Consider the following 27,940-nt stretch of genomic DNA (forward strand, 5'->3'; position numbering starts at 1 on the left):
GTTTGTAGAAGTAAATAGGAAAGCGAGAAGTACCTGAGACGTTAGATTTCCGAGTATTATAAGGTCCACGAGGTACGAACACAATACAGAATCACGCACGTCCCGGAGTGCATATCCTCCTGTAAATCAGTCGCGCACCTACTATAAGTTGCGTGTCAAGCAAGAAGCATGAGTAACGATTCTACCTGTGATGTCGTAGTTGCGGATACCGATTTTATAAACGGAGAACATAATCGTTCTTTACACCTATACGGTATGCATATGAAATTCGCTGCGAATCTATCTCTCTCGCTCTTGTCGAAGACAAATGTCATCGAGACCGGTGAACGATGAAGAACGGGTTAAAAAAACAACACACTTCACGGTAAGTGAAATGTTTTATCGTGTGCCACCTGAGTGACGAAGAGAGACGAATAAAGAGGGGGAAAAAAAAATAAAATATAAAATAACAAGAGAAAAGTAAGACGAGGAAAAGAAAATTGACACAACCTGATTTTCGACAGAAGAAAGAGGGACTTGGAAATTGGATAGGAGTGAAGAAAACGTGGAAAAAAAAAGAGAGAGACGAAAAGATTCAACGCGGAGAAACACTTAAATACGAGGCGGTCCGTGAACCGAAACGCCCACGTCTCTGTAAATATTGAACAAATATTACTACAATATTTATTCAGTAACCCAATCGCAGCATGGATCAAGAAACCGGATGGACTTTTTTTCGTTATAACACAAACGTTGGAATTATATGTTTCGAGGAATATCGCGCCGTACATATTAGGCAAGACTAGATATATGTTTTTGCTTCTTTTTCAAACTAATCGAAGGATAATAATAACCTCGTTGGTGATTTTATAGGCATATTAATTAATCGGGGAACTTCAAGTTCACGCGAGGTGTAAATAATGCAAGTAATTGTTTATAGAGCGGTGAAGTATCGCATTACAAAAGAATGTCGGGGAGGAAAAAAAAAAAACGTGAAAACTGTAGTTATATGCTCAACAAACGTGCCTATACCTACATTTTGTACCAGTATGTATAGAGACAGGTTAATGTTCCTTATTATACCTGTGTTTAAAATTTAGTCAGACCACGACTGCTTCTTTTCTCCAAAATTAAGAGGTACGACGTACCTATGCGACGATTTCACGTGACAGAATTAACATTCCGCCAATATATATATGTATGTATAAGCCGTATATAGATGTTGTAACGCGAGAGGATAGGAGAGAAGAGGAGAGGAGGTGCACGCGTTGATATTTCCATAAAACGCGTACTTGTGCGCGTACCCTTATATTTGTACAAGAAACGCTCGTGGTAAAAGCCGCGTTAAGAGATTTTAAGCTGAAAGGCTTCCCTGAGCACGTGCTGCCGCTTGTGTTTGTTCCTCGTGTTCATCTGGCATGACGGACGCGCACCTGAAGGTAATATTAAGAAAAAAAGAAGAGATACGAAAACGAAGAAAAAGAGGAAAAGTAAAGAAGAAGAAGAAGAAGAATAAAAAAAAAAAAATTACACCGCTACCGTGCACGAAATCCATGTATTACAGGTGTAATACCGATTCTCTCCGCGCATTAATTTTCAAAACCTCTACATCGAGAATCACGCGGAACTCGTTGAAATTTTTCTCACAATCTGCGCGCGTAAGCCAGTATTTTCGCAATTGTTTATTCACTTTTTGCAGCAATTGAAACAGAGACAGAATTGATCGATCAGTTCCCGCGGGAACAGTGGGTTTACTTTTTTTTTCTTTTTTATCCCGTTTAAAATTTTGGTAAAATAACGATGAAAAATTCGCGGTCGACGGAGGGATTGGCAAATTTCTGAAACACAGGTGAACACCGCGACAAGCTTGCGACTCGGCTGTGGGATTGCACGGGTAAGTTATAAACGCGATGTTGCGAGCGGTCCGGAGCGATCACAATGGGCGATTGCATTATGCTGCACGAGGACAAGATCACACACACACCGTATTATGTGAACTAATAAAGTCTACACAGGCGTTTCTCCGAGCGTACAATGCCTCTTGCAGACAGCTCTATTCACGGTCAACAATGTAATCACAACTCAGCGCTATTCGCTGGCAGCTACGTAGGTATCTCATACAACGAAAAGACTCGCATGCACACGGGTACCTGAACGCGCGCATGGAAGTTGGAAGCACCGGCGTTCTATCGATATGTTATAATCGATAAGTCCCGGCTTAATTTAATATTTAAATAACCGAAAGTCGGACGGCCTTAGAGTTACCGGCAGCACCGAAGAGCGCGAGGGCGAGCCATTAAAAATCACTTATCGTACGTATAGAAATGACTCGGCTGGCCCTCGGCAGGCTCTCTAAGTTCTGTCTCAAATCTCAAATCACGCCGTTCGGAGAAGCCATCTTGGAGAACGCGCCCGGACGTCCTAACAACGAAGCCCGATGATCTTGCACCGATTGCAACACGCTTCATCCTAAGCAAATAGCGTACGTATATGCACAATACGTGGGCGAGAGATAAAAAAATTTTCACATGATTTCGAAATTTGAGCGAAAACAAATCTTTGGTAAACCCTGCACCGCGAGAAATAATAATTTCTATCGGTATCTTTGGTGAGCATTATTTATTTATTTTTTTTTTCCTTTTCATTCTTTCCGTCGTTGTTGTGAAATCTCGTTTCTTTTAATCGATGGTGTAACAACAACAAGCCCGTCAGGAACAAGGTCGGCAGGCCTCTGCGCGAGGTTTAATGGGTAACCTTTTGTTGAGGCAAACAGCGTACGCATTCCCCGGGATGACTATAATAGACGCGCTCGATTACCGGACCGGGAAGAGCAGCGAGTCCTACTCTCGACATCGATCAAATTCTTTCCAACGTGGATCGTCTCGATTAGCCGCGCGCAGGAAGCTCGAAGCCGCGTTTTCGGGGCTGCTCGAATATAATGACTCCATCCTTCCGCGATCGGCATCGTCCGTCGATGGATCGATCGCACCGTCTATGATCTATGCGCGGCGATCAAAAAAAAAAAAAAAAAACTACGCGAATATCGATCACGGATGCTGCAGGGAGGGATCGAAGGAGCCGGAGTAATCGGTCGAATCCTTCACTCCTGACGCGCGGTAATCGTTAATTAATTAACGATGCAAATGAAATTCGCCAAGGTGCGATCTCTCGATCCGCACGCGTGCAGCGCAGCACGCAACAACGCCCACACCTCGTTTTGTAGATCAACACGAGGAGCGCAGGTGGATGCGAAGTCCTTGATGATACAGCCACCCCTCTTCCAAGGCACTTTGCGCGCCGATCCTTCGGGCACGTCACAATTATATTACATCGAAATATCGCAGACCCGAGTTACTTGTAACCTTCATGACTTATTGCCGATGTCACGTAGGTACTGCGAAAATTCAAACGTTGTACGCACCTCGTGCGCAACGAAGATCACCCGTATTACAGAGTGAAAATGCGCCATCAGCTGCGCAGCCCGTATATCGGAGGCAGAATTTTTCTAACATGTGTAGAAAAGATGTGTAACCGGTGCCTGGGTTTGTACAGATGGGTGTAATCGCGAATCGCAGGTGTGATGGGGAAGGAAAAAATCTTGCAACGTCATCGGTTACGTGGTGCGAGGAAATGTTGAAATCGATTTTGCAAAAAAGCTGCGTGCGATTTCATACGGTCGAAGCCATACGTTCCTTGAAGAAAAAACGCCAATTGCAATGGTTGAGCAAGAGCGATGATACATACAATGTAGCAACGTTCGTTAACTCTTGTCAGCCGCCGGATCCCCGACGCTTACAATCAGCTGTTCTGCTCTTCAGACTCCGGAGCATCGCGTCAAGATCCTGTGGGTATGATGAATAGCGCTTTCGCACATCATTATATCCAGTAGGTAGTATGTTGCAGTTTTACCGGGTCAAATTGGCACGTCCAACTTTCTTCTTTTTATTTTCATTTCTTCGCTGTATTTTTTTCTTCTTCCTTTTTGCCTCCTCAAACTTATACAACGTCGTCGTGTACGGCTTACACCGAGCGTTTACAAATGATCGAGAATAGGCGAAATGCAATCTGCGATTTATGCAAGATATTATCTGTTACAGTATCTATGCAATGTGTAACAAAAATAATTTTTTTGTTTTTCAATCGGCATTACGTCGGACTATTTTACGAAAAATTATCTTCATCTTCAAAGCAGGTGTGAAAAAAAAAATATTTTAAATTTATGCATTCAATCCCGTCGAGAGACGGGGAATTCTTTTATCTTTTTTTCACGGGCACGGTGAAGCTCCCGAAAGAAACATTATGTATACCATGTGTACGAAATTTGTAAGCAAGGATAAATGAGATACACATTTCGGTAGCGATGTGTCGCATAAAGTTTATACGCACATATATGACCGCATAAGACACGTAGACGACTTTTATCTGGAGTCTTTACAAGCATGTTCTCTCGGTTCTTCCGGTAAAATAACCGATGTCAAAGGTGGCAGTTAAGGCAACGAGTCCGGTTCACATTGTTGCTTACATACTTTTAGACTGTAATCACGAGGCTCGTAAATTTTCCCTCCCCCCCCACTCCCTCCTTTTTTTTTTTTTGAACGCTTCAAGCCGACAACAATTTGCCTGGAACGGTCTGGGAAGTATGTTGAAAAGAGAAGACTGCGATGGAATTCACATTGTACGGGATAAATGGTATTATTTTTCGTATAATGCAAGAACCGGATTGACAGTGGGCCGCACATTATTCTTCGTCATCTTCGTTATATCGACGTGCGCGCAATTACGACAAGCTTGCAACACGTTTATACACAAAAGCTGCTGGATAAAATCGCGATAAGGTGTACGGAGCGCGCGAGGCCGAGGCTAGTTGGGGACAAGAAGCGATTAGCTCGGTGTAAGATATGATCCTGCGGATAGGTGAGTTGAACGCGAGCGTGATGCAGGGGAGGTTATAACAGAGAATGGAAGATGATCATCTCATGGGTTCGAGGCGTCGCCTCGCGTCGCGTCGCGGCTCGGAGGTTTTCTCACGTGTACAAGTCGCCTAGCAGAGATAGCGTCACTCGACATACCTTGATATCATTAAGCAAGATTTATGCAGTACATACCGGCGCGCCACCTCGAGGTGAGGCCAGAGGCTACGGGCACTAAGGAAGAGAGGCGCAAACGGACAGGCACAGTTCAGAATACCACCTCAACTACCCCGACTTCAACAGCGGTACGCCTAAACCACCCCATAAAAGGTTCAAGAGAATCCTTCCAGCCGTGACCCTTGCTCCACTTTGTTCTCCCCCTCGCTCTTTTGTATCAGCTTCTGTCATCAGCTTGTAAAACAGAAACCAAAGTCAACCAGTCATTTCTCAAAGTCCGAAACCAGCCGCACTTACACGTTGGAGACAATGAATCGGCACGATCAACACCTGTCAAATTAAACCAGGAACGGTCCTCATCCGAGTTTCATTCGCGGCGAATTCTTGGTCGATGTCCGCGTTCACGATGCAATTGCAGTGACCGTGTCGGTAGATACGTTACACACGCACAGCAGTAGCAGCAGAATGCAGACACGGAGAGAACTGTGCAGCTATCTGCCGACTTGTCACCCGGTAGGGTGCATGACACTCGTGGGAGAGCGAGCTTGTAGGGCTTGGTCTGGGACTTGAGAGAGCGCAGGACAATGAACGGGCAGAAACCCAAAGAGCCAAATGACGCACGTCTTTGCTCCAAGCTGTGGGGACACAACGAAGATGATTAAACGATGATAAAGACCCAAACAGTACCCAAGGTAGTCCGATTCCCGTCGGTTCAACAAAGCTCCGACTCGTCTCGGTGAAACTGTACGTAAGAAATTCTTGTTTTTTTTTTTTTACAAAATCATTGGTCATCGCGTGATGCTTCTGATCCTCTTCGCCAGCGGTATGAATCCTGAGGCCGCGAGGTACGAAAGCGACTTGACGGGGAGACGGGCGGACATATTTCTAGCCTAATCTGTAGTTTGCAATCTGAAATCGAGCTTACCGCCTGCAGTAATACAGACGATCCGCGGCATCGATCGTCGTGATTTATGGTCACGTACCGCGGGATGCTGAATTTTACAATAATAATCCGCGCGCCATATGATCGAGATCACGGTTCGATTTACGGAAGTGTGATATACATTCGCGTGTTCGACGCCTGATCAGGATATATATCTTCACGCCGTCTCCTGCCAAGTCTCACGTCACTTCATCGTTCCGAGATGTTGTCCCACATGCATCATTCACTGCAACGGTTCTTAATTTTCCCAAAATACAAGACTGGAGTATTGAAAATTCGTCAATCCTTCAGTCAGACTTGATACGAACATTGTCAAAGTTGCTTCCAAGCCAATGTGACACGTTGAGTCGGTCTCGAGTTACACTGTCAGAAAAATGCGCTGCGGACTTCTGTACCTAGACTTTGACTTGGTATCACTTAATCCAACACTATCTGAAATTGAATTTCCAACACTTCAAAATGATATTTGAAATGTTGGACTTCTTTACCTAGACTTTGGTTTGGTATCAATTGATCCAACACTGTCCGATGTTCAGTGTCCGAATTGAGCACGAAATTGTTCTTCTTGTCAATTTCAACACTATGGTACAATTTACTTTACAGCGTGCCTACTCTCACCGCCGCGACGCGACTCGAGTTTGATTCGCATGCCAGAAGTGTATCACGAAATTTCGCAATTTCCAGATACCGAGTAAGAGACGAGACGTGAGTAGACACAATGACTCGTCGAACGACGCGTGTCCCGTTAGGATAGTGTTCGCGGCCCGTAGGCAGATGGATACCAGTTGCCGGTGCGTTGCATGAACTGCAATCAAGTACGAGGTGAACAAGAGATCCGAGGGGAGGGTCACCATTGTCCCCTCGTATATATTAATTAATATGTTTGGCATTGTGGACGAAGTCGAGGAGATCGTATCGCGGCTCGCCTCGCCTCGTCTCGCCAGGGCGCGTAGCCTACGATCACTACCTGTGACAAGATCGCGCAACGCGATACGCGGAAGCCTTCCTTGAGCCAAGGTACCGCCGCTCCTGGGGTTCCAGCATCTTCCTTCACCTCCCCAGACCTTCGCCGAGAAGACGAACCGGCGGTCCCGGTGTCACCGCGATCCTCGACCTCCCGAGACGACGAGGGTATCCAGAGATTCTTCAGCCCACCGTAAACCGGCGGCAATCCAATCACGAAATTCGAGAATTTACTTCAGGCTGTTAATTGCGTGATGGTTCTTCACTCTTACACGTTATTATCATTCATTTTTTTTTTTTTGTTCAATGCGTGGCCTGTTGATTTCACTATAATTCAATGATCTTTCCAAGAGATGAGATGCTTTAAGACGACGTGATGTAAAGTCTGTTTGGTAGTATAAAATATTCTCACTGTTGACTCACTTACCAATTTATCCCTGGCAGAATTCATAGCGGCATTGTTGCAGAAATTCCGAGTGTAGGTCGGCGCTCCTTTACAGTTCTCTCCATTCCACGCATGCTTCTGTGAATAACGTGAAATCACGTAAGAAGAAACAGATATAGCAGTATAAATTGAAAAAGGAAGTATAATAAAACAGCATATTTAAGAAAAAAAATTCGTTCGAAATTCAACGGAACACGTTGGGTTTTATGCCGGAGGTCGAAAAATTGTCGAATACAATTCCGCGGAATAATTTTCAAAGAACTCAAGAAGCGGTGTGCAGAGAATCGGATCGAGAAATCGGTGTATCGGACTCGTGGATCCGTCTCATACGTCAGGATCAGGTATTCCAGCGGTGAATTAAATACACATATCCATTAACCGGGCGCACACATACAAGACTCGTAGTTAAACACGCGTATCTATCTAGTTGAGAATGCAGTCAGATTGTAGAAAGTATAGCGGGTGCGGGGTAATAAGTTGTGGCAGTCGAGGTCGGAGGTTACGACTAGGCCGTCCAGCATGAGAACGAACTTACCTACCTGCCTGCCTGCTTGCCTGCCGTGGTCGACTCACCTGACCGCACGTGGAGTTACGTCTGTTGGGTATCAACGCGGTTATACACCTGACTAAAGATGCCTACCTTATGCCGGAGGCCCACATCCCGTTCCCCACCCAGTCGCAGGGTCACCCAAGTTCACCCGGTCTGCCGTCCCGCTTACCGCGAAAACTCTTTTTGCCCAGAAATCGATACGATATGGACGAAAATCCCATTCACTCATCGAATCCAAAGTTAATTAACTAAAACTGTGAAACTACGAAGTCTTTTGCGATTTAGAGTCTCTTCCCCACCTTTCAAGTCACTTCGTATCGACAATCATTTTCGGGTACTTAGGACTTTAAATGTCCTTTGGTGTGTCTGCGTTTTTCAAACATCTGAAGTGTTCTTGGACTCCTGAAACCATGATCAAGTTCTCGTAGCAGGGTTGACGCGGACTAGAGTTCTCCAAAACATCGTTGAAGAAGGTTGATCATCTCGCCAATGCCGGTTGCTCCGATTGCTGGCTGACAATTAGCAACTGCCGTCGGTTGTTGAGGTTGTTCTTCGAAACGATAGAAGGTGAACTGACAGAAGCCCGTTAATTTTCTTCCCCTCTTTTGACAAGCATGTGTGCAGAGGGGGGTACAAGTTGTTGGAGTCGAGGAGTGTGCATTGCGTGTGGATATGTACATATGCAGGCATCGGGTATACCTACACGTATATTACCCATTACCTACGGGCCTCTCAAGCTGCGGGTAACAATAAGAAGCCCTGCGCCGACTTTCGACCGCCGGCAGATATCGTGGGCGGACAGTTTCAGAGTGGAGTTATGAAACGGTTGTAAAGGAGGGAGCGAAATATTTACGATACTACTAAAGTCTTGGCGACACGAGATCCTTACGTCGTATTTCATCGATCTGCCCGTCGCCGCGGTTGCATTAAGAACTGCAATAAACTCATAGAACGCATTGTTTGAGGTGTAACAATTTTTCTATTCTCTTCTGGTATTCTGTTTCAGCAGACAGTTTAATTCCCTACCGATTTCTTTACCCTCAGCTTCCATCTTCGATGTCCTCTGTGCGATTCCGAAGGAACCCGATTCTTTTTCTTCGTTATCTTTGCAATGGATTCGAACTTGAGAAGTGAGATTAATCGATCATTTCAGAGTCTGGACGAACCAATAGCAGTGACTATTCTGGGCGCGACTGAGTGAAATGGAGCGATATCCGCGTCCCATAGAATTATAACGCAACGTGGGCTAGTCTGATATACATAAACACGACTCTCCTGCACGCAAAGCGACGCGGCATGGCTTCGTTTTGCCATGGCATGTGTGTGTAATGGTGGGTGGAGATTTACGCTGGGGGTGCTTTCTCGGCAGACCGCAGGAGAATGCATTAAAGATAAAACGCACCCACCTTATACCCGAAGCCATTTCCTACCTCATCAGACTACCTTAAGCGAAAGATTTTTCGCCTGTGGATTAAAGCTTAATCGGCGATCCAAGGATTGGATTTTCTTTTTCGCGTCTATTTTTGTTCGTCGAACATGTACTACACGCGGATTTAAAAATAGTTATACATGCATGTAGAAATATGAAGCTAAGTGAAAATTTATTACAGCCAAGTAAACAGCTAGAAATTTCAATTTCCGTAGGTACGATTATATACCCGTATATATATGTATATTCGCTTGATTGCGGTATAAGAGAAAGTTGTGTGCGTATGAATCTAAAGGAAGTTTCGACGACCTCTGAATTAATTTTCGAAAGGATATAAGCAGCAATTATATATCTTGGGTGCATACACACAGTCTACACGTCGCGGAATCCATATAAATCTGTAACTTGAGTATATTATACGATTCTCACATGCGCACTAGCGCAAATAATCGTGAAATAATATGCCGCACGTTGCAACTCGCGATATTTCATGCTCGCCGCACACGAGCATATTGATTATGTTTCATTCGTGTACCAAACATTTTTCATTCATTCGACGATTTTTGAGTTCTGGTTGAACCCTCGATTATCCCTGCATCTCCCGACCCGTAACCGCGTCGATCAGTTTCCTCTCCAAGAACACGAAGTACGTAAACTGACCGAATTCAGGGCGCAGCCGAACCAACAGGTGTTACGGAGTGACGGAGGAAATCAGAAACAATCTATTTTTCAACCTAGCATAATGTGCCATATGGGCCTCCAGGTAATAACATGCAATTACAGCCTAATGGAGATCCATCTTCTCTATAGGAGCGCGTTTTTTTTTTCTTCTTCTTCAGATATTCCACTTCATTTATCCGCACGCAGAGATCAAATTTAGCCTCCGTTCTGCCGAGCTTATTTCTGGCGAATGTATAATGTTTACTTGAAGAAAAATAGACGAGAAAAAGATAATTTGCAAATTATCGTAATTTTGATCGGATTTCAGGTGACACTTTAGCGACGAATTTAATTGAACATTCTGTATTTCAAGGTGTGTTGATTCCGAAGTGGAATCGATTAGCTTCAGCAGGATCGACAAACGACAGGAACTAAGCTCGAATTTTCGTAGTCTTCGGTTAATTTCCGCAGACGCAGGACGAGCCGGCGGCTAATTACACGCGGTCCCGACATCGGTTATTTGAATAACTCAGTTCGCGGGCCACGCCATAGGATACGGGGTGGGTAAGAGCACCTAAGAATCTAAATTAACCACAAACAACGTTTAACAACGCAGTGAAACCTAATTTACGAGTTTTCAGGCAGCCCGCAACTGCGGTGCACACATGCAGGTTAGGTAGCTACGTAAGATAGAAGGAAAGGCCGCGAGGCTCTTCGGCCTCTGGCCGCAAGTAGAGAGCACCTAGATACGCACGTAATACATATTTATATGACGCTTTGAACGCCCCGAGTACCGCGGCACCGATGTGCCAAGGCGAATGGTAGGAAGATAGTCGGAGGAGTACTAGACGCTCGATAAATTGCTCAAGTAAACGTTCGGAGCACGTTTTCTCGGTTCAATTTGCGTTTATTACCAATTTAGTATACGAAAGGGGGGGTCAAATCATTTATTATACCCTCGACTTCACGTCACGTGACCCAATTACAACGACGATCTTATATCTCTGCAATCCATACTCCAATTATCGCACGTCATTAAAGTCAGCCTCATATATTATGCAATAGAAATACGGTAAGGCTTGTTAGCTTTGTGTATTATACTTATACCTGGTCACGAATTGTACAAGTGGTTCGTTCCGGTCTTTCCTTTACGAAAAAACAATAACGAGGTGCGAGTAAAATTAAAGTGGAAGAGTTTGAAAGATCGTTAATCGAAGAGGGGATTGATTACTTCTGCAACCGTTCTCACTGCACAGCCACCGATCAGAACCGTCCTTGTAATCCGCTAGATCGGTGATAAGACTTGCAGTGGATGCGACTTACTCGGAGGGGGGGGGGATGAGGGGATAAAAGGGAGACGGAGAACAAGGCGTTTATAGATTACACCGTGGCGATAAGCAGCGGGGTGAATAAATAACCGTGTATTCCGACAGAGGAGTGCGTTTTCGTTCCTCCGATAAGAATCCGACATCATCACACCCCCTTATTTTTGCACGGACCCAAAGAGGAAGGGGAATGAGACGGAAGATGGAGGAGGGCGGCAAAAGAGCGTCTCGCGGAATCGCCTCGGTCGCACATATTTCTGTAATTATCGGCGGCGCTCTTTGAACGCACTCGCAACTCTGCAGAACTTGAAGGCGAAACCGATTCACCTCGCGTTCTGCGGACCAAGGATCGCGGTATCATTTCCTCAAACCCTTCGAGCCTCAGCGATTGGAAATATTCCGAAGATAAAGAAATACCAACACGTTGCACGTATGGCGCTTCTCTTGCCAGTTTTGCTTCGGCGTGCGATTCGAGAGAGGAAGCCGTTTCGACTGGGTATTTTCTTTTCTTTTTACCTTTTTTTTACTTGTCTTTTAGTTTCTTCGATCGATTTACTCACCTCGCCTTGTTTTTAGCCTCCGCGTTTCACCCTCTCGTTTAATGACTTCATCTCGGCAATGCCGTTTTCCTACATTCGAACACGGTTAGCAACACTCGATTTATACTCGCCGAGCAAGGTGATTATTCTCTCCTATTATCCGTCCACGAATTCCTCTTGATCCATTTCTTGTATAAAATTATCTGCATCGCGAAGTCGTTGATTATCTCCGGTAATTAACGCAATATTTGTATTTTTAAAGATTTACAAATCTCGAATACTTGAAATTATTTACTTTGCGATAATTCTGTTTTATTTTTGCTTTCATAACGATCGTGATACCTGTGAATCAGAAATTCGTGATAAACATTTGATCAAATTCGATCGCGATATCGAATGAAATGAATTTTTGTTTCAGTTTGTAGTCCGCGAGGTTCAGGCGCACCTTCGTACACTTTGTAGAAAGGACGAGGTCTTTTTTTTCAGTAAATTACGAGACATCGGTATAATCGGTAATCGATATACCTGATCAAAAATGCACGCGAAACGATCGACTTTTTTATACAACCCTCGGGGTGCGGACTAAGCTGTCGATAATCTCGGAATTAACGAACCATTATCGAACGAAAATCTGACCAATCTTGACCGAGGTACCTACTACACTATTTCTTCTCCCTCTTCTCCTTCTTCTTCTTCTTATTCTTCTTCGTCTTTTGCTTCTGCTCCCTTCACGATAAATAATGGATTACCAATTAAATTAATTTCGGACGCGTAGGCCGGAGCGTCGGCGGCGGTGCGGAGGGGAAGGAGTGTGTGCGTCATTAGGGGCGCGATGGTGATTAGGCCACCTTCGCCGTCCAACAAGACAGCGGCAAGTCGGTAGCCGGACGCTCACCTGCCGCCAGGCCACACGAAACCAGCTGCCTTGCCTTGCCCTGCCTGGCTGCAGCCTCGCAGCTTATAGCCCTGCTGTACCTTGTCGAGAGCGTCTTTCCGAGAGCTGCGTGCTGCCTGGGAAGCGACGTCTTGAATTCGAGGCGCCGTTTCTAGCCTTCTTGTACCTATTTTTTTTTTTTTTTTTTGTTTATAAACAAACTTTGATCTTATGCATCGAATATTAACGAAAATCTTCATTTATTGCTTGTAAAGATTGATTTTTTCTTATTTACGTTGACAAATGAGTACTCAAGTTTTTTATTTATGGCTAATATGAGCGCCTCATTCAGAAGAACGAGGAGAACGTTTTCATCAAGATGCGATGGACCTTATCGTTATTAACGTTATCAGGGGCAGTCTGATGAGAGCATGATGGGAGATTACGTTTGAGGTTTGATACGGAAAAGTCCGTACGAACATGGAAGAAGTACGAGAAATATTAATGTTTAAGCTTTGTTTATCAATCCTTTTACGTTTGTAATTTATTGTTGATCATTATTTTTTGAATAAAAGAGATTTAAATGCGATACTGAAATTTGTTTTATTGTCATTTACGGTAAATGTTTGAGGAAGTAGGCAATTTTTCTTAAAATCCGAAATATCGTTCTGGTTTCTAAGAAAGCAAATTTTATCCAACAAAACTGTTTTATTTTTCTTTTGTTTTTATTAGTTACGTGGATGCAATCAAAATTTGAAATGTGGAACTCGTACTAAAAATACGTGTCGGTTGTTTCAATCGTCGAGGAAAGCGTTCTTTTTTTTATTTTTAGTAAAAATTAATTCATAAACACGTTTCATTTTTCGAGGTGACTCAAGCGCTTAGTTGCAAATACCAAAATTAGCCAAATAATTGCTCTGAGATTCCAAGAAAAAGAAATTATAATACTTTATTTACCGACGTGAATTTTGGCAAGAATTAAAAAGAGCTAGCTGTGATTTTTTTTTTTTTTTTTTCTTGGTGTGGACGGCTTTTTGGAGGATGAAACTTTTCATTTCAAAATAGTATCGTTCATACAGGAGCCTCTCCCCATTGATTTACAGCCCGAAGGACTCAAAAAGACGTGCAGAACATCGTAGAATCAACAGTTGAGAAAAAACATCAAGATCTCTCTGCAGTTTTGCACTTTTTGATTATAATGGCGAAAAACATTCATTATTCGTCATTGTTGCAACATTTTATTGCGACCACCGAAGCGATTCATGGAGGTGATGGAAAAAAACGAACAACAGTGTTTGTCGATCTTCAATCGTAATAACCACTCGGTAATTTTGATATCTCGAAATTCTCGCAGGTTGAATTTCAACATGCACAACGAGTTCGTGTTTTGTGCACCGGGATCGGTGTACGAGATATCTATCGCCGGGTGGATCGAAAGAAGGCAAGGCTCGAGCAAAGCGTATAATGTACAAGCGGCATCAGGGTCGACAGCTAATCAGCTTGCTAATAGGACCGGACAATGTTTCCATCTTTGATCGCTTCAGGAACACCGCTTTGTGTTTCAAGATTCTCGGTTTCCAAGGCAGAATTTCAGGGTGAAATTTTTATTTCACGTGCTAGATATCAGGGTTTTATTTTTATTCAATATATAACCACGGAATATCGTGTGAGTTTGTACCTGTAGAAAAATTAACAATTGTTTAATAAATATTCTTATTGCGTACTAGTTGTGATTTTACTCAATACGGCTAATCATTACTATATATCATGTAATCAAAAATTGTTGATTTTTATATTCTCCATTATTTTCACCGATCACGTTCGTTTTTTTTTTTTTTTTTTGTTCCTCGATAAAACATCGCTTCACTTCCCCCGTAATTTTGACCTCTCAAAATTTATAGTTAGAAAATATTAGACCAGGTCTTGATTATTATCCAGGAAAAATAATCTCTCAAGAAGGTGAAGAAATTAGCTGACGATGAATCGATTTGAAAAGCCTTTTCGGAAAAGAATCGAGTGATGTGTTCCTGCCTAATACATATCGAGAAATCATGCTAATTTAATCTCTCATTAAACAGGGAAGAAATTTCGATCCCCCCACACGAAACGGGTACACCTATATAGCAGCTTGCCTCGTTTCATATGCAAATGTTCTATGAATATATTTATTTCGTAGCACGCCATTTAATTTTAATTGAGAGGTTTATCGCTCGACGTATGTAGGTATACAAGGTATAAGGTACCTGCATATCTCGAAGCAACAAGCGCTACACGGGGACGCATTGCGCGGACGGAATAACAATTATTTTTTCATCTTTCCTATCCATTAAGTTCCACGTCATTGTGGACCACTGGCTCTGGGGCGCGGTTAAAGTTTCGAATCTGAAGAATTTCCAAACCGCCTAATTCTAAACTATTTCGTGGCGAAGCTTGAAGTAAAGAAATCTAACTTTTAGGAAACAACGAAGTTTTGAACGGTCGGAAACAATGATGGCTCAAAGTTCCGGAATGCAAGATTCCGAAAAATCAAGTTTGGATAGTGTAGAAGAGCGTAGTGTACCCGACGAGTTGGTGTAGAAAATCAGATAACCCGAAAATCAGAACGACGAGGATTTCGAACATAAAAATATCAAAAATCCAACACACAGAAAGATCAAAGTGGTGAAATTTCACCAAGCCAGAAATTCAGGCAGTGAAAATCTTCGTCCATTCGGAATCCCGATGTTTCAGAATTTTTAAGTCTTTCATTTTTGCCCTTTCGGAACTTTGAGCATCGGGTTTCGAAGCATTCAAAACTTTGATGTTTCTCAAAAATTTTGACATCTTTACTTTAAGTTTCGCCACCAAAAATCTCGGAATTCGGCGCTTTCGTAACTTTTAAAATTCGGGAATTCCAACCCCGCCCACTAACTGAAAACGAAGTTCTTTCAAATCTCACGAAAATCTTTTGTGAAATTTATATCGTCCAGCGTGCAGAAGGTATGCGACACATTATATACCTTACGGTAAAAGAATTCCTCGCCGAAAGAAAAGGAATTCAATAATACGACCGTACGGCGTGGGTGTTCAACGCTTCGGGCGTTATCTCGATCACTTTGAGAACCCGCGCCTCCATTAAACTGGGCATTATTCTTATAACAGCTCCGCCTAAGGTGACTCGATCCCGATCTTTTCTTCTCGTCCCGTATACTGCGGTAATAAGATGATCTTCGAGGATTGTTACAGATTCGAAGTGTAAGATAACCGATTTACAGACAACACTCTTGGCCTATTTCAGTCCCGTATTATAATCATTATAATCATTATTATTATTATTATTATTGTTGTTGTTGTTTTTGTTGTTGTTATTACCCTCTTCGATGGTCTTGGCCGCCTCGAGGAGAAAGGAAAGAGAGCAGATTTTACTCGAAACTGTTTTTGGTGAAACAAAAACCAATGTATAGTATATTTTTTCGTATAAATGTAGCAGATTTTACTCTGCACGCAGTGATTTTTACGGTTTCTAGAGTTAATATCGCATTTTACGAGTTATATTTTACTATTAAGCCTAATGTGTTCCTCTTTTCTTGTAATTTCGAGTAAAAGTTTGTGTTTTATTATCTCCGTGAGCTCCATTTTCCCTTATCCCTCCCAAGAAAATACCGTACACGAGACGTTCGACGCCATTGTTGATAATTATTTTATCTCTCACACAGTGCGGCTTTGATCAGAATTCCATGTCACACTTGGAGCCACGGATTGGCGACTGGTACAAACGTGTAAGTCACAACTTTGCGAAGGAACGCGACGCGTTAGTTCTAACTTGTATATCTGAGGCGTGATTAATCTTTTCATATTTACAAGTTTCGCGTTGATAATTCCACGTGTGTTGGATGCCCGCGGGAGAATGAGAAGCCGAGTGTTGATCGATGATCGCGTCAAGGGTTATCATGAAATCTGTACGAACCGGTGCAGCCTTGCGAAAAGCTGCCGACCTTGCACGTTGCGATATCGGTTACAATCGATGAAATCCGGTACAAGCTGGTGGCTTTCGATTTCTATTTCTCACCCGCCACGCAGGCGGGGTAAAAACTTTGCAACTTTCCTCGCCGATCGTGATCGATACGGTCGTTAAATTAAATCACAGTGTTGAACATTCCTGCCTGGTGGGCAGCAAGTTTGCAATACAAGAATGATCGAAGCTTATCGCTCGGCTGAATTTATTCCGGCAGCTGTTGCCACCGTCTATCTTGGTGTCAATTTATGCACTATCCGTACCTTGGAACCCGATCACTTGTATCAATCAACTCACACTTTGTAACCAATGTAACGCAATTACCGTCTCAAATTGCGTCATGCAGATAATTAATATACGAACACACTTGTTCACTCTAATGCGAATTCTGAAAACGTGGATTTGATCGGGTGAAAATAGGTCTGAATTAAAGTTATTCGGGATATGGCTGCATTATCGTTTTTGGCGCTTCTCGATCCTCGGAAACTCAAATCTGAGGTTAAAGTTGTTCAGTTACACGCGTATTCAACAAAAATCACAATGGCGTACGTTATTCAACGTATGACGATGGCATTTTGCTGTCTTCTCAAAACGCCGGCTATGTAGCTCAAAAGTGACCTCAGATTTAGGTTCCTGAGGATCGAGAACCCCTACAATCAAAAATTCAGCTACGGATCAACTGTCCAACCTGGAACCAAAAAGCGCAGAAAGTAACTTGTTGCCAACAATCACCGCAGACGCGATTCCTTTTTCATTGCGGTGAAAAGTTGTGGAAGCTCCTTTACAAGACGATCGTTGTTTATCCGGATACCTTTTTACCCGATCTCTAATTGTACTTGCGCATCGGGTGAGCCTCGGATATTCTTGAACGTCTCTACAATTCTTGCTGCGCGTCTTCTCGATGGCTTCATTATTGCACCAGGATGCAGTAATGCAACCTCAAGCACCCGCTGCTATATAGTCCTCACGAAATAAAGGTTTTATTCCTCACGTGTTATATACTCGCTTGAACCCCCGACGCGATGCACCGTGCAGTGCAGTCGAGAGATAAAATGGAGAAACGACGCATGAGAAATGAAAATAAAAATCAACACCGTTGTCGATTTATGAAGGATCAATTGCGACTTGACAGGCACAAACACGGAATCATGCATCAAGCACACAGTAATTATTTAAATTATTTCCTTTGAAATACAACAGAATTTTCGATCTCTCCGATTTAATATTTTTTGTAATATGTTGTAGTTCAAACGGGTGAAACCACCCTTCAAGGGGCGATTTTGCAATTTCACCCACAAGAGCATAATATTTTTCAACCAATTCAACTGAAAAAGTTCTCGTAACGAGAAATGAAAAACGTAATTTTCTCTGTTGAAAAAAAAAAAAAAAAAAAAAAACCAACTGCCAAATCACCCTTTGACATGCCTCACTTTGGATGGTGGTTTTACCCCCTTACAGTGTTTAATGTCAGGCAAAAAGAACAAAATACACGCCGCTTAGTTTTAGGTCTACTATAACGTATTACAAAAGAAATCAAATCGATTATATCGACCTGGGATACCTTCCATGTAAGTCAAACTATGAAAACGTATCTGTTACACTAGATAGTGAAATTATGAAACAATTTGAAGCTAGTTATTAAACGATAATAAACCCTGAAATTCATTTCTAATTACATGGTTTCTCGTCATCGGGTTCACATTAAACGTTAAACTCGAACCACGTGTGAAACAATTTCTCGTAAATTTGGGACTAACCATCCGCGTGCAACGAAAAAAAAAGCGCAAAAATCTTTTCGGTTCGATTTTCAGAAGGTTTGCTGCTGTGCGTCGGTATAATGAGGGGGCCTCGTCTTTTTTCACGCTCTCGACGAGCCGTTCTGGGAGCGCCCTTACGGTGGTATATGCAGCGTGTAGTACCTACCATATAACGCAGGTATGTAGGTACGTGGGCCGCGAACGCGGGAATGATTTACACCGGGTGTCCGGAGGGCAGCGTCAAAACCAATACCGGGGATTATTTTAAAGGGAGCAAATCTGCTCGGCCTTACGGGTTCGCTCTCGGCCCCCCTTGAGAAGCTACAAGCTACTACCGGCGAGATTTATGTCTCCGAAATACTTAGCCGCTGATCGGTTACCCGTCGTTACTCACTTCATCAGGGATCCCAGGGTAACATTCATCGGCCCGCGTCTTTGGTAATAATTTTAGAAATTAGAAAGGTGTCGTGAAATGTGTGGTGAAAACTCTGGGAGTAGAATGTCCACATAGATTTCAAATTATCGTACGTCCGTAACTTTTACTTTACCATATTCTTTTCTTTTCTTTTTTTTGTTTTTTTGGTATTTTCTATGCCACTTAAAAATTTCTTAATGCAAAATGGTGAATCGAAATAATGACTAGGAAAAGAATTAAGGAATTATGGGGTTTTCGCATATCTGTTGCTTTGGTCGTCTCAATTTTTATTCGACATTGACTGTCAGCGAAGTTAAAAACCTGACAAAAATTCGGGAGCGCCAATTAAATTTTCATTTGGCACATGGGGTTCGTTTTTATTTTGCATCTCGCCATAAGGAAAAAATGACGGAACGATTTTTTCGCGTTACGCGGACTGAAAGACGAGAGGTGAAACCGCGGGAAATCCTTATCAAATCGGGCCTATCGCGCAGAGCCGGATGATGAATGCGCGTTAGCGCGGGCGTGCGTGAAGACAAAGGTTAGGTTGGATCTGGTGAATACATCCGAGGTATATAGCGAGACATTAGTTCGCGTCGCCCCTGCTGGGCGCAAATTAGACTCGGCGGAGGACGCGCTGCAAGCACAAGGCGAGGGCCACTGCGGGTCCTTCGTCCTCCTGCGGCAGGACGAGGATCAAACCTGCAGGAGTACGTCTAACAGGCCCCGCAGGATCCGGGGCCCAGGGTCCAGGTGGGACCGCGAAGAGCCGAGACTCGGAGCGGAACGGAACGGAGGCGAACGCGATGAACGACCGTAATCAACGCAACACCGCCCAGCGAAAATTACTTGCAAAAAGCGCGAATATATTATCCCTAGATCCTTCTTCTTCTCACTTCTCTCTCCACGGGGCAAAGGTCGAACCGACAAGCAGCGAACCGACGGATGGATGGATGGATGCAGGTGGCTGCCATGCATCGCCGTTCCTACATGTTAGAGTAGTTCCTGTTTTAGCTAATTTTTTTTTTTTTTTTTTTATGGTACCACTCCAAATATTTGCGACAAATATTCCAAAAAAAAAGTCCTAAAACCTGGAGGAGATAGGATAATATTCAGAGACTGCTACCAATTATTTTAACAGTTGTTACTTACTTTTATGTGTACACCTTACGGATTTATACATACATATTGGTTTTTTTTTTTCTCTTTTAGTATCTAATTCAGCCAAAGACACCGACTACGAAATCAGTAAACTGATGGGCCTACATTGCCAAAACTATTACAACCTACCCCCGGGAATTTTTATATCAAGTATGGTTTGCGAACTGGGTGCTGGTAGCGGTACATCAGTGTCCGAAGAATTACGATCCAACAACATTAAAATTCGAAGTGTACACAAACTGCAGATGCGCGTGCATGTATACAGTATGTATGCGTATGCAAGTATCGACGGAGCCCGAACAATTTGCACCTGATCAAAAGAGCCTCGAGGGCATGCGATCAAACGCACGCGAACTCTTATGCTGGCCTCAGGATTTTATATTATAAGTCGTATAACCTGCATTTGAGCCGATACCCTGGCATTCTGCTTCTTATACCGCACGCCATTAGCCCCGTAGCTATTTCCTTCCATCTGACAACGTCACCGTTACCGGAACTTTGTACGAGGAAAATAAGGAGGTACGATTAACTTATAGATTCACAGTGTTACGTATGTACAGATGGAACGATGTGAGACCAAAAAATTTCGGCAAGAGCATGTAGAACCAGAGTGAAAAAGAATTTCGTGACCGAGTGTTGACTGCGGTTAGCGATATACGTATGTTCGCCGGAAGTTAGTTGAAAAGTCTTGAGGGTACGCAACGCGTGGAGAATAACATGCTGCAGCTGTTATTTCCATGAAAGTTCCTGATTGATATCCGAGGGTCCCGAGAGATTGATTATTGATGGGGTTAAATTACGGGTGCAGGAGGACAGGCTCCCCACGCATGAGAGAAAAGGAGAAAGACGACTGGATATGGGTGTATAAGGATGATCGCGGCGTGTGTTACATGTAATCGTACCCCGAAGAGACGGCGTTCAGTCCATGGAAGAAGATGACCGCGCGGGACATGCGTGACTTCTGCGTTTATAAATATACGTAAGGTGGAGCTCACATACACTGACATATGCTGTAGCACTGCTGGACGGGACAGATGATGCGCGGACTAGCATATGGCCGATTCACCAAGCCACATGCACCTCGCCTTGGTACCCGTAGAGTGGATCGACTTACCGTAGCCGAGGGAACATGCCCTCGTGATAGAAGACGCCAAAGGAGGAATGAAGGAAAACTGAAGATCCAACGAAAGTGCGAGGAGGACACGTTGGCTTTCACTGTACCTACTGTAATACGGACTACAGGACAAAATAGTCGGCGTATGATCGAGACCACTGGTCTCTACACTGACTGGATGTCGATTAGAAGCAGACGAAATCAACGCCAGCGCTTCAATAGCCTCAATGGAACTAACGAGTCACGTGGTTGACTGCGTACGTCATTGGTTAAAGTGACGGAACCATGTGACTGAATTTGTTTGCGATAGGCTGTCACTCACGTGACCCGTTAGTTTAACTTTGGGTATTGCAGCACTGGTATCGGTTTTTTAGGGCTTCTAATCCAGTGTTGGTATAGAGATCAGTGATCGAGACGGACACACGAACACCACTTCAACTACTACTGCTGCCGCCGAGTAGTGGGTTTGAAATTCCGTTGCTTCGCCCCTCTTCGCTGATTGTGAGACTTAAATCCTCGAAGCTCGGAGCAATCACGTACTTATTTAATGCAAACGATACCTACGACGATGATTGCACGGTTGAGTGTGTATCGGACGGTCTGTCCCTTCAGCTTCTCCTTGCTCCTTTCTATCTTCTTCTTATTCTTCTTCTTCTGTTCCTTCGACGTCAATGGCATATCGGAGCTGGAGCGGTATGCGGCGGAAGAGGGGGAGGGCGGTTAGTTGGGCACGGAGAAGTTATTTGCATATATGCATACGGAGGCTGAGAGAATGAAAGAATATAACTGATAGGTGCCTGCGCCCGTTCGACGAGTGGATTGTAATTAAGGGCGGTCTCGAGGCATTAAGAACCATCCGCTTCGGGGAAAGCTCGGCTTTTCGGATAAATCTTGAGCAGCTACATCTGCCAGAAGCGTAATTAGTCCCGTTGCCTGCCAATCCAAGCACCTGTAAGGCTCGTCGAACTCGATATTGAAAACACCGATCTTCAAGTCAAAACTGCTCCGCCACTTGTTAATCGTTGAAGATCGCGAAGAGCGTAATATGCCACGTTTGGGAGGAGGGATAAAAGCTGTTGTTGGGTAAAAGAGACCGGCTATCAGATCCAAAACCAATATCCGGTGTTATAAACCTCGCGAGTTCGAGATGTGTAACGCCGAGGGTAGATAATGACGCGTCTCCTCGAGCCCACGCCTCGATCAAACTTTCGATATCGATCGGGGTACGCATAATGACGTCTGTATGGAAACCCATTCGACGGACCGCGGCTGTGGCGAACCGCAGGTTCGTGGTATATTACGACCAGCGCATCTCTAAAAGGCACGAGGAGGAGGTGAAGGATCGAAGTAACGCGGATCACGAGCGCTGGGTTATACCAACAACAAGATCGAACCATTGGTCTGTGCAGTGGTCATGTTTTCGGTGAGGTGAATCAAGAGCAGTAGCGTAAAAAACGCGACCATCCTTCGCGATATCCAACACCGTCGCTTCATTTCCCATTTCGCGTCAAGGTGACCGATTTCTCGACAGGAATGAGGAGGCCAACAGCTGACGCGAGATTCTCCAATCATCGTCACTCATACCTTATACCTCCATGCAGCTCGAGCGAAAGGAATATCAGTGTTTGCGGAAGCGGGCGTGAACGGAAAAGTTAATTATTTGATGATTAACGAGTGGTCCTGAATTATCATGCCCGGCGAGAGTTGCGGTGGACCGGCTCGAGAAATGGTCAGTGATCAGCATTGGGCTGAGTGCGTGTGTGTGCGTGTGTGTGTATGAGGAGAGACCGCGCAGCGCATCTCGTTAAACGCTGACACACTTGAAATCAATTACGAAACTTGGTTGCGCTCCCTAAAAACAAATGCGCCGCTTGCCGACAAAACTATCGCCGATGGAGCTGCGAAGGGGAGGGGGGGGGGGCCAAGCGGGGACCCACCTATATAACTTCTCTCTAACTTCTTCATTCCAAGCCGACAAGTGCAGCCCGCTGCCTGCTCAACCGTACGACCCATCCTGCGCACTACCAGTCCAACGTACCTGCTGCTTTTTGTCGAGCATAGGACCGCGGCATCGAGGCGCGGGCTCTCATTAGTCGGAACAAACTTCGTCAGGTATTCAAATGAACCCATATTTAATCCGGGAATATTCCAGGTCGGCGTCGCTCGATACATGATCGGGGCATCGCGCCCCAACGAACGTCTTAATCGTCCTCTCACACGGCGGGCCCAGCTTATATACAATATACTTACACTACCTCCGTACCAAGGGGTTATCTCGGGATCGGTTACCACGCAGCCTCCGCCGCCGAAGAAACCTGCTTTGCGTGTGACTTTCACGTATTAATTAGATTCTTTTAGCGTGGGAGCTTGTATCGTTTAGTATAACTTTAACCAGTACCAAATGGTTCGGGATCAGCGCTAAAGGGGCGGGGGCGGGGTCGGACTCGTTTCGATACGTAAGAGAAATACTCTTACCGACTTCTATGTACCACGACAATTCGGATCGATCTATCACCGTCTGATGTTGGACTTACAACGTTGGACCAAGTTTTGTTAACCCTAACACCACCATTTTCGAAAGTGTACCAAGCGAGTGTCCGAATGTACGTAGAGTCCGTTTCACCTGGCACCAATATCGAATGTCTCGTAACATCATCGTGTCTCGCCCCCGCGTCATGACGTCATTCGTTACGTTTTCGCGTGGGTGCGGATTTGATTCTCTGCCTGAACGAAGATTGGGGAAGTACCAGGATATTTGGGCGTATGATCGTCACGGGTACGAATTTGTATTTTTCGTACCTCTGAAGGCGTGGATTACACCGGATTGGCTTGGCCTCAGGGGGCCGATACGTGACACGTTGTTGTGGTGATCGATTGCTGGCCGTGGTCCGATCTTAATCGGTAGATCGATTAGTTTTAGATCGGCTCATTTATTGCGCTTGCGAGCGGAACGCCACGTCGCTCAATAACGTGCCCACTATCTTGTGCCAACCTAACCTCATCCAATACTAATTGCCCTCGGGTTCGACTCCCGACTTTTAAAAGTTATTATATTATCCCGTATTATACGCTACGATATTCTTCTATTTGCCAATCACTTCACCCGGTAGTGAACCAATCTCTGCTTCTGAAACTCTAGTTTTTTTGTCCCTGTCTTCGATTCTCTCTCCCTGTGGGATTTCTCGCAAAAATCTATGCTCATCAGCTAACTTTGTTTTAGCAAAAATCGCGATTTAGAAGAAGATACAAAACGATCGTCACGAGAGGTTGGATATTCTCCTCTGACTCCGGAAATAAAATAGCGAAGAACACGCGTCTAAGCTGGACGAACAATTGATCAAGCACGAGGAACGGTCTAGGTGGTATGCGGGAGCGCGCAGGTGGTTCGACATCTTCCACAGACTACTTTGTAATTCTTGATTGCTTCGGCGACTTGACGATCGCGAGAAGCACCTTACAGGATACATACCCATACACTCTCGTGGAAGTCGCTCAAGTGTATTAGCTTATCAGATGTCGGGCGAGGTAGTCCAAATGCGACCATTAGCCAGACACGGAAATGGTAAACGAGCCCGATTCTCATCGTCAGTATACGTTTGTGACCGACATTCATCTCACAAATCTTGATCAATTTTTCCACAAGACTACACAGAAGTGAAAAATCTTTTGCGTCAAAATGTTTCTGTAGGTACCAAACAAAACTCCGCCGACTGGACATGAGGAGTATTATTAGAAGTTTCTTTTTATTTTAAGAAAATGAAAACACTTAACGATTTTCGCAACTCGGAAAAGGTTTATCTGCGTGTCCGTTCGTCACAGGCGTATGTTACCCTGTGTATAGTTGAAAAAAGGATTTGCAATAGCTGCAGTGATGCGACAGCGAGCTCGGTAGTTGAGTAAAGGGGACTAGAGTCGAGGTCCTGGTCTCGGTTGTCCTCGTCTTTAACCCGTTCTGGAACTATGAATCTTTCATCGAAGACGTCGTCGCGGTAGTCGATGGCCGATTGGATATTGGCGATGTAGAGTCAGCCGTAAAGATTGCTTCAATAGATTCAACCATGCGTTCGCAACCAGGCTCCGTTCTGGCAGAGATTCAGGACAGAGAGCCGAGGTGGCCCCGACCGAAGTCCTCCTCGTCGTCCATCACTCGATCCTCGACGCGGCGTAGGAGGCGGACGACTTGCTCGCGTATAAATTATACCACCAACATGCATCTCCCCCTCCTCCCTTCATCTCTACTTCCCTTACATCCTACTCGATCCGACTTACCGTCAACAAAGGTGTATCGAAAAGAATCAAAGTGCCTACGGCAAAGAACGAAGAGTCCAAAAAATAGCTACAGTGTCGATTGAAATCTCTCTTCTGCATGAAATAGAGGCTGAAAAAACTTCGTTCAGTGTACAAACAACTATTCTATAACTGTAAAAAGTGTCGCCCGTTTGTCAATTATTCCATTTTACCGAGGAACCTACCAAACTGTAACAAAACGTTGAATTGAATTTCCACCGAGGTTTCGTTTCGGTCGAATCGTTCAGACCGTAGGAATATAGATCATTTCGGTTCGTTTCAGTGCACCAGGAATGTGATTAAATGATTGAAGGAAACCACTTGTAAAGACTCAATAATTGTTAAACGTTTACCAACCTCGGTGCAAAAAGTGATCGAGCCATCCGGGCGATGCTGGACTCGTTGATGAATAGTGATACTCCGGTGAAAGTGACGAAGACGGTAGCAGACGTTTGTACATTTCGTAGCAAGGTACATAAGAAGTCGGGCGTTAAGTGCATCATCAGTGAGTGAATTTTAAAAGCATAAAATGGAACAATAAAAGGTACTGCAATGGGGGGTTGGCGCGGGTCCGAAGCACAGTGCGGATTTCTTAGCTGGCAGACGGAAGAAGCGAGGGGATTGAGGGGCGGAGGGAGGATGCGGACTTAAAATAACCCCTAGAAGAGGCGAGCTGCGAACCGCGATGCAAGTACGCGGTCGACGCACGCACAATCCAGTATCAGGTGCAACGCGTGTCTCATCGCGATACGATCTTAGCTACGCGCGATGCAGACTGCTGCTTCGGTCCCGCCGCTACACGTAGCCATGGCATGCACCAACCAACCTCTGGGGTACTCGACCGAATATTCCGCCCACTTCGTGGCACCGCAGTGCGCTGTGGACGCCTTTTGCAATTTATGTACTGTAGCGGTCGGTCACACAAGTCCACAATACCCAAGAGAACTTTATTCCGGGAAGACCGTTGTTGAGGTAATAATTTCCGAAACGTCGTACTCACCTCATCAAGTAGCTACATGGTGTCCTGTGGTCCCGGAAATGTCTTTGAACATTGCTTGTCCTTCAAAAGTCCTTGGGTTTGTTACGGGTTTTTTACTGGACAACTGGAGGTCGACGTCACGCGACTCTAGCGAATCACAGACCCTCCGATATGCTTTATCCTTGAACGAGAACCAGTTCCTTACGATGTTATAGCACGGGGTACTTACTCTGCCGAGCAACGAAAGCATCGGCCTGAAACAGACGAACATGTTCCCGTGGTCAAGGTGGTCTTTCTATTCTCGCGAAGTGGACTGCCCGCCTAAATGAATTCGAAGGTGAAACCGACGAGTCGGGGAGTGGTGGTGGATGGGGACGGCACGAAGAGCACACGGAGGCTGAGTACCTACCCCGACTCATTACCGAAATGACGTATCGTCCTCAAAGGACCGAGCTGATTATTATTTACGCCCGACGCCCCGGCATAAATCGTTCTCTCCGTCGTGGCTGACCGGGTATGATGATCCTTTGGAGAGGAGAAAAAAGTGGGCGTGCAGTTCGGTACCGCGGGAGTTACCCACCTCGCGTTCACCATAGGGTATATTCTCCTTATTTACTCCTTACTTCCACGGACTCCCGTATTCTGACCCGTGGTCAAGAATGGCCCACTGCTGTGCCGCGGATGCTGTCGATAACATCGCTTCTTCCAACCATATAAAGACGTACTCAACCTGCGTCTTTCTCTCATCCTCTCTCTCGATCTCAGTCTTGGAGAGGCGATCGTAAACGATCGCTTATGGAAATCGGTCAGGGGTAGAAGAGCACTACCGCAGTTACAATATAATCGTAATAACTACCTTACTTCATGATCCCGTTTCTGTTACAACGTTATGCCAAAGTGTTTCAATGATTGCTTCGTCTCGAGAATGCGATTATTTCCAGTACAACGAACAGGGTAAGAATACTGCTGGTTGATCCTTTGGTATGGTAGAACAAAGACTCCGTGAACTCGGGAGCGATCATTGCTCATCGCTCGACAAAAAGAGGCCGCTTACAGCTGACGATAGCGATCTGGTATACCACCCGTAAACCTGCGGCGACGATAAACGGATAATGAGTTAGAAAAATGCAAGGTGCGTTCGAGGGTCAAGAAGGTTCAGGCTTGGCGATGACGGTGTAATTTGACCCCCGGCGCATGAATAAACATTGGATACGTAAGTACCAATGGACATTCTTCTTCTCGACGTCGACGAGCATTGAGGTAAATGAGTTGATACATAATATGTGTCGCGAGGTGGAGGGAATATCGGCAACCCTTTGAACGGTTCTTCGGCTCGTAAACGGCGCTACAGGTGTTTAAACGCGTCCTCGTAGTCGCGGAGCATATCCAGCAGGCACGCACGCATGCGGACGTATAAAGTCGGTACGCGGCCGCTGCCT

General features: G+C 44.7%; 1 protein-coding gene across 1 annotated transcript in view; it reads right to left on the reverse strand.

Moving 5' to 3' along the window:
- LOC124292733 overlaps positions 1 to 21,256 on the reverse strand; it is a 60,311-nt gene extending 39,055 nt beyond the window's left edge. The window contains exons 1-2 of the mRNA XM_046730428.1: positions 21,236 to 21,256; positions 7,400 to 7,492 (exon numbers count right to left, since the gene is read on the reverse strand). Coding sequence (XP_046586384.1) covers positions 7,400 to 7,423 — 24 coding nt within the window. The 5' untranslated portion in view covers positions 7,424 to 7,492; positions 21,236 to 21,256. The remainder of the gene's footprint in view (positions 1 to 7,399; positions 7,493 to 21,235) is intronic.
- Positions 21,257 to 27,940: the final 6,684 nt, after the last annotated feature.

This window comes from Neodiprion lecontei, chromosome 2 (assembly GCF_021901455.1).
Source record: "Neodiprion lecontei isolate iyNeoLeco1 chromosome 2, iyNeoLeco1.1, whole genome shotgun sequence".
Classification (NCBI taxonomy): Eukaryota; Metazoa; Arthropoda; class Insecta; order Hymenoptera; family Diprionidae; genus Neodiprion; species Neodiprion lecontei.